Genomic DNA, 12971 nt, shown 5'->3' on the forward strand with positions numbered 1-12971 from the left:
GATTCCAGAGGCAGGGGTCGGGTATCTGATGTCATACATTGACCAGCTACAAGAGGAGAGTTGAGTGTAATCTAAGACCTGGGTGGAGGGAAGGGATACACCCCCTTCTACAGAATTTTATAGGAAAACATGCAAAGTGGAGGCTGTCAATCACAGGCTGCGTGCTTGAGCTTTTATTCCCCATCCTCATTGTTTCTTTGGAGTCAGCACAGCCTGTCAGAAACTACTTATGCAGATAGCAGAGGAACAAGACTGAAAACAAAAATCACACTTAGTTCTTTGGATTGAGACAAGTACGCACTATAAACAGATGTGCTTTGTTCATTTTTCATATCAGAGGTTTATAACCACAAGTTTAAGTATGCATATTTTTGCATAGTGTCATTGGTCCAGTTGAGACCAATGTAAGTATGTATATGTTATACCTGGAAGATCCCTGTGGAAACTGGAAATCACTGTAGTAGGCAGCAACGCTACTAGGTTTTTGCCTGCAGCAGACAGGTTTGAAAATTCAATACATCCAAATCTATGTGAATGCAAAACCATCTTGAATTAGACCAAAAGCAGGTCAGAAGAATTTTAACTGCAGGTTAAATACACCTTTCAGTGAATTCTGAATGATCTCAGAAGCTCTCAATCTGATGTCAGACTGATTCCATGAACACAAGGTCAAAGCCCCTTTACCAAGGCCCTAAAGGAGAATGTACAATCAGAGTGTGATACCTTTGGCCATCTTACAGAATCATAAGTAAAATATTATAATTTGTACAGAAATGTTTTTTTTTTTTAAATAGCACTGCATCATGTTATTTGGCCAGTTTAAATGCAATTAGAACCAAAGTAATAGCACAGGATTTCATAACTTACGATTTAAAACAGTGAGCAGCAGTTGTCAGCCAGGTGTTGCTGATGAGAGAGGCTCCACATACATGATTCCCATTTAAGTGTAGACTAGCCTGCCAGGGCCATGTACCCAAAGCTGCATCTGTTCCCCCGACTATTTTGCTTGATAATAAAATGCCACCAACTCCACAATCTGTGTATAAAGGGAAAAAAAAATTGTAAGCAATGTTTTTACAGTGATTACTAGCTAACACTGCCAACAAATTGTCCATAGAAGTTTAATCCTTAAAGGTTAATTATGGGCAAAATAAAGAATGATATCTATGATGCAGTCCAATCACTACAGTAGTTGCCATGATCTAACATTTGGGCCAAACTCAATATAGCTTGAACCTTCAGGAAGCACATGATAGCAGGCCATTGACCCAATTAGCTGCGGCCACAGAATTCACCTAGAGCCTCACATAACAAAGGGTGGGGCTACTGGTGACATAATTGACATAATATGGCCACACAGCCATATCTGGACAATGTAATTGACCAAATATGGCCATGTGGCCATATTAAAACACTGATATCACCAGCATTCCGCCCCCTTGTTACATATACAGTAGCTGTGCAATGTAGTATTCCACAGCAACAGCTGAATAGACTGACAACCTACTATCCTGTGACAGTTTCCTGTAGATTCTGGCTGAACTGAATTCAGCCAAAAATTTTGCTCATCCTTAGTCACTAGAACTTTACCTAATAATGCTGCCAGTGGACCCATTAGGAGTGAAGACACCAGGGGCACCACAGCACCGCCCACATCACAGCAGCTGCACTGGAGCATCCACTCACCCTCTGCATTCTACTGCTGATCAGTGGAGGCTATTGGGGAGAGACAGAGGGGTATCTCTTCTACAGCAAGAGGTCACATCCCAGGAACGGGTGAAAGGGCTAATCACCAATTGCTGATACTGCTAGCAGAGACTGAGCAACTAAGAGCAGGACACCAAGTGTACCCAATCCATACTGCACCCATAATGCACTCTATACCGAACGCATTCCAAACATAGACTGCACCTATACCAACCCTATACCACAGTACCTAACCTTTACTGCATCTGATCCACATCTACCTTGCACTTCTGCCGAGACTATACTGTACCTATACTGTACCTATGCTGCATGCAGGTTAACTGAGACTCAGTGATAGTTGACAGAAGAGCATCTCAAAGGACTGCCCCTCCTGTAATAATTATTCTGCAATCCCCCTTTGTTTTCTTGCCCCCTCCACTACCATCCTCCTTTTCTTTTGGCCAGTGCATACCCAGTGAGTCTAGGACTAGATGTGGTCTGGCAGTATAGTTCCAGCACTAGAAAGATTAAATTTTACTACTGCTCACTACTGTACTTGAAGTGGCCTTGCTACTGTTTATGCTTATGTTTATCTGGATGCCAAATGTCATCTTATGCCTAGTCCTTATTGTTAATCACTTTGTATGCTAAATTGTGTTATTACCATTGTTAATCCATTTTTTGCTTGCCTAGTTACCAACCATGTTGGGTGACAATATAATAAAGTGATTCTAAAGGCATCATTTTTTTTTTAAACAATAACAAACATGTCTATACTTACCTGCTCTGTGTAGTGGTTTTGCACCAACCTGGATCCTCCTCTTCTCGGGTCCCCTGCAAGCTCTCCTGGCTTCTCCCTCCTGTTGGGTGCCCCCACAGCAAGCAGCTTGCTATGGAGGCACTCCCTGCTCCGTGTGTCCATTCACACATGTAGCCACAGCTCATTCCTGCCCTCTCTTCTCATTGGCTAACTTGCTATGATTGAGAGCAGCAGGAGCCAATGGCTCCTGTTGCTGTCTCAGCCAATGAGAAGAGGAAGTCCTGGGATAGCCGAGACTCCATTGCAGATTGCTGGATCGAGAGGGGGCTTAGGTGAGTATTAGGGGGGGCTGGGGGGAATATTGCACACAGAAGGTTTTTTACCTTTATGCATAGAATGCATGAAGGTAAAAAAAGTCAGCCTTTTCAACCACTTTAAGTTTGCCTTTACTACCTGGTTTGGTGCTTTTTTTCTTTGATATAGTGCTACTACTGAGTACTGAGCATTACTTTCAGTGATTTCCTGTGATATTCTATGCCTGTAAACTCAACCTGGAGTGTACGAGGTACTGAGGCTTCTGGAAAAGGTTAAGGCAAAAAACAGAGAACCCATCCTGTCCAGCAGCTCCTAGGAGGGTAGCGCTACACCAGTTTGGGAAATTCATCTTCTTTAGTTGTCCTAGTGATAATTGGTCACTGACAAAGTGATGGGAAATTCAGAAGATACAGCTGACTCCAAACAGGAGGTGAGGGTATATCTTCCAATATGGACAGTGTTTAAGAGGCTTTTTCACCTCACTTTGAAGAAATTACCTATCTCTTTCTGTTGTATGCCTAGGGCAAGAAGTAAAGGGAAATCTTCCTAATGAGACACAGATATCAAGAAAAACCTCACATAGCTTTTTTTACCATTCCCTATCCAAAACTGAAAAAAATGTTGGATTTAGATGCATGTTAAACCCATCCTCACTTTTTACTCATATACAATTGTCTCTCTCTTTTCGCCACTAACCTGCCACTTTATGAACTACTTAAAAATTATAGATATCCTTAGGCTAAATGTCACACCAAAGACTTGAGCCACCACACTGCACCGCACCAGCCTGTCTGGTTACCACTATAGAGACACTTCTGGTGTACTTGGTAAAAGTCTAAACTCCCTTTAACTTCAATAGTGTGAACAAAGCCTAATGACATTTTCCATTTTTGCAAAGCCCTTGGGATGGCTATGCTAAGAAATGAAGGTTGCCTTTTCAGACCCTTACTATTCAACTTTATCAAGAAAAGTCCTAAAATAGTCCCAAGACTCACAGCTGTCATCAAAGAGTTGTAAGTCTAGTAATGGTAAAGATATTCAAATAACATACTATTTTAAGCATCAAGATTGCAGTTTAGCATGGAGCTTTAAAGGAAACTGCTTTCACCATTGCAGATAAGTTTTATATGCAGAGCTACTTGTAGATAGAAATTGATGTAATAAAAAGCTGAGTCGGCTTCGGTTAGTTGTTAGTAGTATACACCAGATTAAAGTGTTAGCCCACTATCAGCAAAATTTTCCCAAACTTTTCTTGCAATTCTATATCCTGTGTGTAGTACATATCAGCGTTCCTCCTTTTTTAAATGGTCTCTTCACAAAAACCACTGGTTCCTCGATCCAACTCTGTCCTGCCATTTGCAAAATAGGCTGGACATTTGAACCGTGAGCCCCCTAGCAACCACTCCAGGCAGTTCAAATTGAAAACATGCGCAGTTCCTTCTCCCCTGCTGCAGATGAAATCAACAGCAGCCAATCTGGGCCTTTTAAACTGAGTGCATACACAGTGTGCTCTAGCTGGAGTGTGTAAAACATGAACCTATGAACCCATAAAACATTGAAACCTATAGTGACTAAAATGTACGACTCTGCCCCAAAGAAACTCATGTATGTTTTTGAGCTCTGAGCTCTGAAGCAACAAGATGCTCACATGTCACCATTAAATATATTGGCAATCTTGTTGGTGAGCGGTGAAGCGCTTCAAGCATAACGCTTCAAGTCACTCAGCTATGAACCTAATACAACATTAAAAGAATATTTTTAAATACTAACAGTGTAAGTACCTAAATCTGACCTGGTATCAGCCTCCCTGTACAACAGAGCTGGAGTGTGAGAGGAGGTAGTAGCACAAGGAGCCAATCAGTTCATGTGATGACAAGAGTCATACTAATGCGAGCCATAGAGGAGATGAAAAACGTCCGAAAATCGGCCGGAAAAAAAAAATCGGCTGATTTTCGGATCGTTAGTGCGGTAATCGGTCGGCCGTTTTTCGTGATTTTTGACCTTTTAGATTATCGGTCCTGCTGGAAAATAATCAGCCAAATTTGTCGTTCTGCCGATTTTCGCAGCAATAATGGACAAATTTGCCGATCTTTTTCTGATATTTAAAAATGCGCATGAGCAGTGACATGAAAGAAGAAGGAAAAGAAGAAAAGGAAAAAAAATAGAATATGAATGAAAAGAAGAAATAGAATATGAAGAAGAAGAAGAAGAAGAAATAGAATATGAAGAAGAAAAAAAAAGAATTTCAGTCTGATATTATATTTGACATTTAAAAGTATAGCAACATTGTATCTATTTGTATCCGAATAGAAACATCTGTATCCGAAATGGATACAAATAGATACAATGTTGCAACTTTTTCTTCTTCTGCATATTCTATTTCTTCTTTTTATTCGTATTCCATTTCTTCTTCTCCTTCTTCATATTCTATTTCTTCTTCTGCTTAATATTCTATTTCTTCTTCTTCTGCATATTCTATTTCTTCTTTTTATTCGTATTCTATTTCTTCTTCTTCTTCATATTCTATTTCTTCTGCTTCTGCATATTCTATTTCTCTTCTTCTGCATATATTCTATATAATTGCCGGCTGTAGACGGGACGAGAATCAGCCGACCTTTTTTTACCAATAGTGGTAATGTCGGCTGATTGAACGACTGATTTTTAATTTTTAAAAAAAAACAAAAAACGCCGGTTTTCTCCCCGTCTATGGCCTGCTTAAGAGAAAGTAGAGTGACAAACAGAGGAGCTCATCACTGTACTGCTTTTCCTTTCCCTGTCTATTCATAGGCTGCATTCAAAGAAGATGGGTTAAACAATGCTGGTGATCAGACTGAAGACATCTATTGACAGAGAAATTCTGCAGTTTCTGTATTAGAGGTGAATATTGCAGCAAATTCTAGTTTTGTTATTTTCTCTTATAATGGACTATTCATTTTTTATTTTTATTTTTGGCTGGAGTCCTGTTTTAATAATGTGACAGGAGCTGAAAAGTAATTAGCTTATTTGTGGTTAGAAAAGATTAAGAGATTTTTGCGGAATTTGCTTTCTTATCCATGATAATTACCCATCACAATAGGAGGAAATCACTAAAACTGGCCATACATAGGTCAATTTTTTTGTACAGCCAGCTGAATGAAAAACCTGAACCAATTTCCCTATCCACCCATTCAAGGTGGATGGGGGAATCCTCCTGCTGTATCATTGCATTCTGACAGTGGGACTCACTGCCATAAGACTACACTGATCAGTGCTGCAGTCTATTGACTGCATGCGCTGATCAAGAGAAAATATTCCAACAAGCCCATTTGCGAAAAGTTGATTAATAGATTGACTTCTCATGTACAGAAACAACAATACATGGATCAAAATTTGGCCGGTTCCTGCCAAACTTGCCAAATTTTGATCCATGTATTACTCATCAGCTTAACACTTCAGACTTTAGGCTGCATTCACATTTGAGCGATTTGTAGCTTGAAGCTCAAAGTCCCAAAAACATTCAAACCTAAAAAATCAATTGTTCTCTACAGTGTCTGTTCCTGCAATCAGGTGTGAACAGGCAGCATAGAGAACAATTGATTTTTTAAGCGTGAGAATTTTTAGCACTCAGAGCTTCAAGCTACAAATTGCTCAAGTGTGAATGCAGCCTCACTCTCAGGTTTTTAGCCACTTGGGTATAAATTGGAAATCTGAGTCATTACTCATATTAGTCTAAATAAAATGTGTTAATTCCAACAATTTTCAAATAATCCTGCTTTCCCTAGCAATATTACATAATATAATCACATTTTATTGAAGTTTAAATAGTTAGTTTGGACCAAGCTGGTCCAAACGAACTACTTACAGTGCTGTGAAAAAGTATTTGCCCCCTACCTGATTTTTTTTTTTTTGTTTCATATTTGTCACACTTACATGATTCAGATCATCAAACAATTTTTATACACAAAGATAACCTGAGTAATTTTAATACACAAAGATAACCTGAGTAAATACAAAATGCAGTTTTTAAATGATGATTTCATTTATTAAGGGAAAAAGCTGTTCAAACCTGCCTGGCCCTATGTGAAAAAGTAATCCCCCCTCCCCTTGCTAAATCATAAATTAACTGTGATTAACTAAAGCTGAGTTAAATTTCGTGTCCTCAAGCGCGCTTGGGTTATGTAGCAGGGGGTTTAGGGGGCAATTACTTTTTCACATAGGGTCAGACAGCTTTGGATAGCTTTTTTCCCTTAATAAATGAAATCACCAAAACAAAAACAAATCAGGAAGTGGGCAAATCCTTTTTGACAGCAATGTATATTCTCTCAGATACATACAGTATACAGTGCTGTGTTCCAGCAATGAGACAAGAACTTTCCATTCTGTATCCAGAAACGCTGCTTAGCCATTTACAGAAGATTTGTATTCTATGAATGAATACAGATCTTCCTTTGATTGGCTGAGGCGAAAGAAAAAAAAACCAGCACACACAAATTGAAAACCTTCATATGCACTATCCTATACCCACACTTGATCCAGAAGAAGGCATAAAAACTCAAAATCAAGATCCAATTTGATCCAACGGGAGAAACAAATTCCTTCCTGATTCCCCAAGAGGTAATTGGATAATCCCTGGATCAATTTTACCTATAAATATTAGTATCCAGTTATATTATGTGCATTTAGGAAAGAATCCAGGCCTTTCTTAAAACAATCTACTGAGTTGACCAGAACAAGCTTTTGAGTGAGTCTATTCTACATTTTTATAGCTCTACTGTGAAGAAGCCTTTCCATAATTGCAGATTAAATCTCTTTTCCTCCAGGTGTAAAGAGTGCCCCCTTGTCCTCTGTAATGACCTCAGGGTGAATAACTCTACACAAAGTTCACTATATAGACCATTTATGTATTTATACATGTTACTCATGTCTCCCTTAATCGCCTCTTCTCTTCTCAAGAGAGAATAAATTCAGTTCCTCTAATCTTTCCTCATAGCTGAGCTCCTCCATGCCTCTTATCAGTTTGGTTGCCCTTCTCTGTACTTTCTCAAGTTCCCCAATATTCTTTTTGTGAATTGGTGCCCAAAACTGAACTGCATATTTCAGATGAGGTCTTACTAATGATTTGTACAGGGGTAATATGATATCTCTCTCTGGAGTCTATACCTCTTTTAATACAAGAGAGGATTTTGCTCTCTTTAGAAACCACAGCTTGGCATTGCATGCCATTATTAAGCTTGTGATCTACCAGAACTCCCAGATCTTTCTCCACCATTGATTCCCCCAATTGTACCCCCCCCCTAGTATGTATGATGCATGCATAGTCTTAGCCCCCAAGTGCATAACCTTACATTCAACATTAAACCTCATCTGCCACATAGTTGCCCAATTAAACAGTGCATTGAGGTCAGCTTGTAAATTGAAGACATCCTGTAAGGACGTTATTCCACTGCACAGCTTGGTGTCATCTGAAAAGACTGAAATGGGATTTTTAATCCCAGACCCTATATCATTTATAAATGTATTAAAATATAAGGGTCCCAACACTGAACCTTGGGGTACACCACTGACAACCCTAGACCATTCAGAGTATGAATCATTAACCACTACTCTCTGATTATGGTCTTTTAGTCAGTTTTCTACCCATTTACATACAGATGTTTTGAAGCCTGAGACTTTACCTTACACATTAGCTGTGTGTGGGGAACTGCAAAATCCAAGTATATTATGTCCAGAGCCACCCCTTTGTCTACGTTATGCTCACCTCCTCATAAAAAGAAATCAGATTTGTATGATAACTTCTGTCTTTCATGAATCTATGCTGACTATTGCTTCAAATATTTTTTAAGCAATCTATGCGGTCCTTATTAAACTCTCCAGTATCTTTCCAACTATAGGAGTTACAGAACTAACAGGTCCATAGTTACTTGAGGTGGGCAGATGACATCACAAACACCGGAAAGTGAATCCTGAGGAAGATTTGTGTTCATTCATAAAATACAAATCATGCTGTGAATAGCTGAGCAGCACTCGGCCTGAATCAATTTTGTTCCAGAAGTGGGGTGAGAAGTTCTCGTCCTGCTGCAGGAATACAGAGCTCTATACTGTATATAGCTAAAGCAGCTGCATCTGTTAGTGAAGGCAATAGTTCATTTGGATCAGCTTGGTCCAAACAAACTTATTAAACTTCCCTAAACTTTAAACTTCAGTAAAACATTGAGATCAGCTTTAACTATGGTTGTCATTACCAATGTACTGTAATTATTATTATCCTTGACACAATCACTTCCAATTATAATTGCACAGTAATTACTGTATACCTATCATAATAGTAAATCACCATATCATTGAAAAGTTGCCCAAAATGCCCTTCACTACTAACATAAATGCATGTTAAATAAATCTTACATGTGTCCATTACTGAATATGTACATATTCTAAAAATGCTGGTTTCTTGACTGGCATGGTCACCCAATGGCTTCCAGTCATTGATGCTGAACAAGTATGTAGATCATTGTGACTTCACTTTTTGCATTCTTGTTCCAGGTCATTGACTGAAAGTACTAAAGCCAAAGACAGCTAGGCAACTACATATGGAAGCCTGCATATTTCTTTCAGTACAAGTTTCCTTTAAACAGTCTAAAAAGGGCTCACAGACTGGACAATTGCAGTAACAAAGCCTTTGTGTTTTGTGACACACATTAAAGCACTGGGTGTTGTCCTATAAAGAGGCTGTTCATTGTTTCCTGTACTCAACTTACCCATTATAGTTTGGGAAGTGCTCTGTGCTGTAGTCCTAACATTTGTATAGCCTGTAACTGTAAATAAAGTAAATAAAAAAAATAATAAATCAATCCAATGTGGAGGCAGCCAAATCCTTCTGAAAGTGCCAGTTAGATGGCTGTCATGCTGATCCCATAACATGAAAACATTCTGACTGGCCGATCTGGAATAAACATGTAGAGTTTTGACAGCAGTGTAAATTTACTTGCCAGACGCATATTCCAGATCTGTGATTTAAAAGTGCAAACACCTGTGGTGGCCATGCAACTAGCTTTTTTAGAATTCTAGGAATAGCAGATCCAAATTTCCCTCAGCACAGGCTTCCTTTAAAATGAAAATGCAATAATATGCTTATTCCAGTTCAAACAACTCAACAAAGGATGGGTCAGGAATGTCTTCCTTTAACCACTTGCCTACAGGGCACTTATACCCCCTTCCAGCACAGGCCAATTTTCAGCTTTAAGCTCTGTTGCACTTTGAATGACAATCGCGCGGTCATGAAACATTGTACGCATATGAAATGTTTATCATTTTTTTCACACAAATAGAGCTTTATTTTGGTGGTATTTACTTGCCACTGGGTGTTTTATTTTTTGCGCTATAAACAAAGAAAGAGCAAAAAAAAAAAAAGTTTTTCTTTGTTTCTATTATAACATTTTGCAAACAGGTAATTTTTCTCCATCACTGATGTGCGTTGATGAGGCTGCACTGATAGGCAGCACTGATGGGCACTGATAGGCAGCACTGATGGGCACTGATGAGGTGGCACGGATAGGCAGCACTGATGGGAACTGATAGGAGGCACTGATAGGCAGCATTGATAGGTGGCACTGATGAGCTGGCACTGATGATGCTGTACTGATATGCAGCACTGATGGGCGGCACTGATGGGCACTGATAAGTGGAACTGATGGGCAGCACTGATGGGTGGCACTGCTGGGCACTGTGGGGTGGCACTGCTGGGCACAGGTGGGTGGCACTAATGGACACAAGCGAGTGGCACTGCTGGGTGGCACTGCAGGGCACAGGTGGGTGGCACTGCTGAGTAGCACTGCAGGGCACAGGTGCGTGGCACTGCTGGGCACAGTTGGGTGGCACTGATCATCAGGGCACTCTGTGACAGCGTGGGGAAAGTGAATCCGATAACCGGCAACTGTATTTATCCGGTGATCTGCTGTGTCATTGGACACAGCTGATCACGTGGTGAAAGGCCGCCGTGATTTGCCGTTTACCGTATCACGTGATCAGCTGTGTCCGTGGGATCACCGGTGGTGCCAGGTGCACGCTGCTGGGGGTGCGCAGGGGGGTACGTTCTGGAATGACGTCCATGGACATCATCCCAGAATTACACACCCGCGCTGTAGCCGTCCTTCGGCTATAGCGCAGTTGGAAACTGGTTAAATACTCAGAATGGGTCTCCCAGATTGTATTGTTGCAGAACAACGCACTGATACATACACAGACCCTTAGCTGTCATTGGCATTATTAAAGGGAATATACAGTATACAGGTTTTGTATGTTAATTATTTATATTATTACTATAAAAAATATAATAATTAAAAAAAAAAAATTTCAGGTAAGAATGAAATATAGAATATTTCTGCTTTTGAGCCAACAGGCGGAACTTTTCACATTGTTTGCTATGAAGAAAAAATTACTTTATGAGTAGTGACTCACCCCCTATCAGACAGTTTAGGCTAGCCACATATGAAACGAATTTCAGGTGGTTCCTGATGAAGTGGGTGGCCCTGTTGACCACCTTCCAATATTTCTTGACTGAGAAATTGAAGGAGCCAGTGGAAAATGGACAGCAAAACCACACCAGAATTCCATAAGTGGCACTGTTTGGGTATTTTGGGGGCTGGCAGGGCAGGAGATTTGTCTAATTGCATGGTGTAACATTGATGGAGGAATATGTTCACTGAATGCAGGCTGCAGGCTGAATGCAGAAAATGTATTTGTACAATGACTGTTTATTCACGGGGACTCAAAACATTCTAAACAAAGGACCGGTTTATTGGGGACAATTCACTAAAAGTTATCGCATGCATTGTTGGCGAGGTGACCACACATTATATGCGACACTGAAAATGTAAATTCACTATTGATAGTATGCAGTATTTACCGCAAATAGCAAATATGCTCAGTGAATACTGCAGTAAAAGACCTTAAAGTCAATTCACAGAGGGAAATAAATAATTAAATGCATGTGGTAATTAACTAGTGGTCGAGGCATGCAGTATGTACTGGTTGTTAAGGAGCAGGTGGCCGCGGTGTCCTTAACAACTGATGGCATCATCAGTCATCAGCTGTCAAAGGGATTTCCCACTGGCAGCTGAATGCAAAAAAAAGAATTGCCAGCAATTAAAAATTAAGTAAAAAATGGTGTGGGGTCCCCCCTTATCCATACCAAGCCCTTTGGGTCTGGTATTTATGCCAAAATTTTAAAAAATGGTGTGGCTGATGGTTGTGGGGAAGAGGTCCTTGTCCCCATCAACATTGGGAGAAGGTGCTTTTTTGGGGGCAGAGCTCCCCCTGCCCCAAAGCATCCCCCATGTTGAGGGCATGTGGCCTGGTATGGTTCAGGAAGGGGGGGTTGCTCGCTCATCCTCCCCCTTTCCTGACCTGCTGAGCATGCTCAGATAGGGGTCTGGTATGGATTTTTCTTAATTTTTAATTTCCAGCAATTCTTTTTTTACATTCAGCTGTCAGCAGGGAAACCACTGGCAGCTGATGACTCGTTACATTACCGCATGTTTTCACTACTAAACTATCACATGACTAGCTCAAAATGTTATAAAAGTGACGGAAAATCATTCAGTTTCCCTTTGTTTCATGTATTTAACCTACCTAATGAAGTTTGACCAGTGCTCTGTGTTGAAGTACTAAAATTTGTATAGCTCGGAACTATAAAAGAAAGTAAATAAAAAAGTAGTCAATCCCGTGGCATGTCTGCATTAAAAAAAGGAAAAACAATGGCATCTGTTTGTCAGTTTGACCGTAAATTGAAGGACCCAGCACTCATTTTTCCCAATGGAACTACAGCTGAGAGATCAGATTTTATGCAGAATGTGTAAATACTAAAAGTGAATGATAATTCACGATGCCTTGTGTTAACATGAAGCCTTTTAATTTGAATCAAGAACTTAATGCACCAAAAAAGGTGCATGCAGAATTTTTGTCAGCACAGAAACATACACTAGTGTGCTGCGGTACATTGCACTGTGTTTCAGTACAAGTGCATTGAGGAGGTGCCATCCAGAGTCAAGAGCAATCCATTGCACCAACACATGTAAAGTCCAGCCAGGTTGCACTGACAGGCAGGATGGCTGTCTGGAACCTTTTATTATAAACGATAATTCTTCGGGCCCAATCGCTCTGTTGAGCTGCATTAACACACACACATTAATGCATGTTATGCCACATGTTGCATTTAGGCAGGCCATTCATTTAA

At 40.1% G+C, this 12971-nt stretch overlaps 1 protein-coding gene across 1 annotated transcript in view; it reads right to left on the reverse strand.

Annotated features, from left to right (window-relative positions):
* The window catches only part of LOC149447611 (transmembrane protease serine 11D-like), a 69971-nt gene that overhangs the window by 18382 nt on the left and 38618 nt on the right, over positions 1–12971 (reverse strand). The window contains exon 8 of the mRNA XM_089652296.1: positions 868–1036. Within this exon, the coding sequence (XP_089508422.1) occupies positions 868–1036 (169 nt within the window). The remainder of the gene's footprint in view (positions 1–867; positions 1037–12971) is intronic.

This window comes from Staurois parvus, unplaced genomic scaffold (assembly GCF_062004578.1).
Source record: "Staurois parvus isolate SC_StPar_1 unplaced genomic scaffold, SC_StPar_1.0 ptg000679l, whole genome shotgun sequence".
NCBI lineage: Eukaryota > Metazoa > Chordata > Amphibia > Anura > Ranidae > Staurois > Staurois parvus.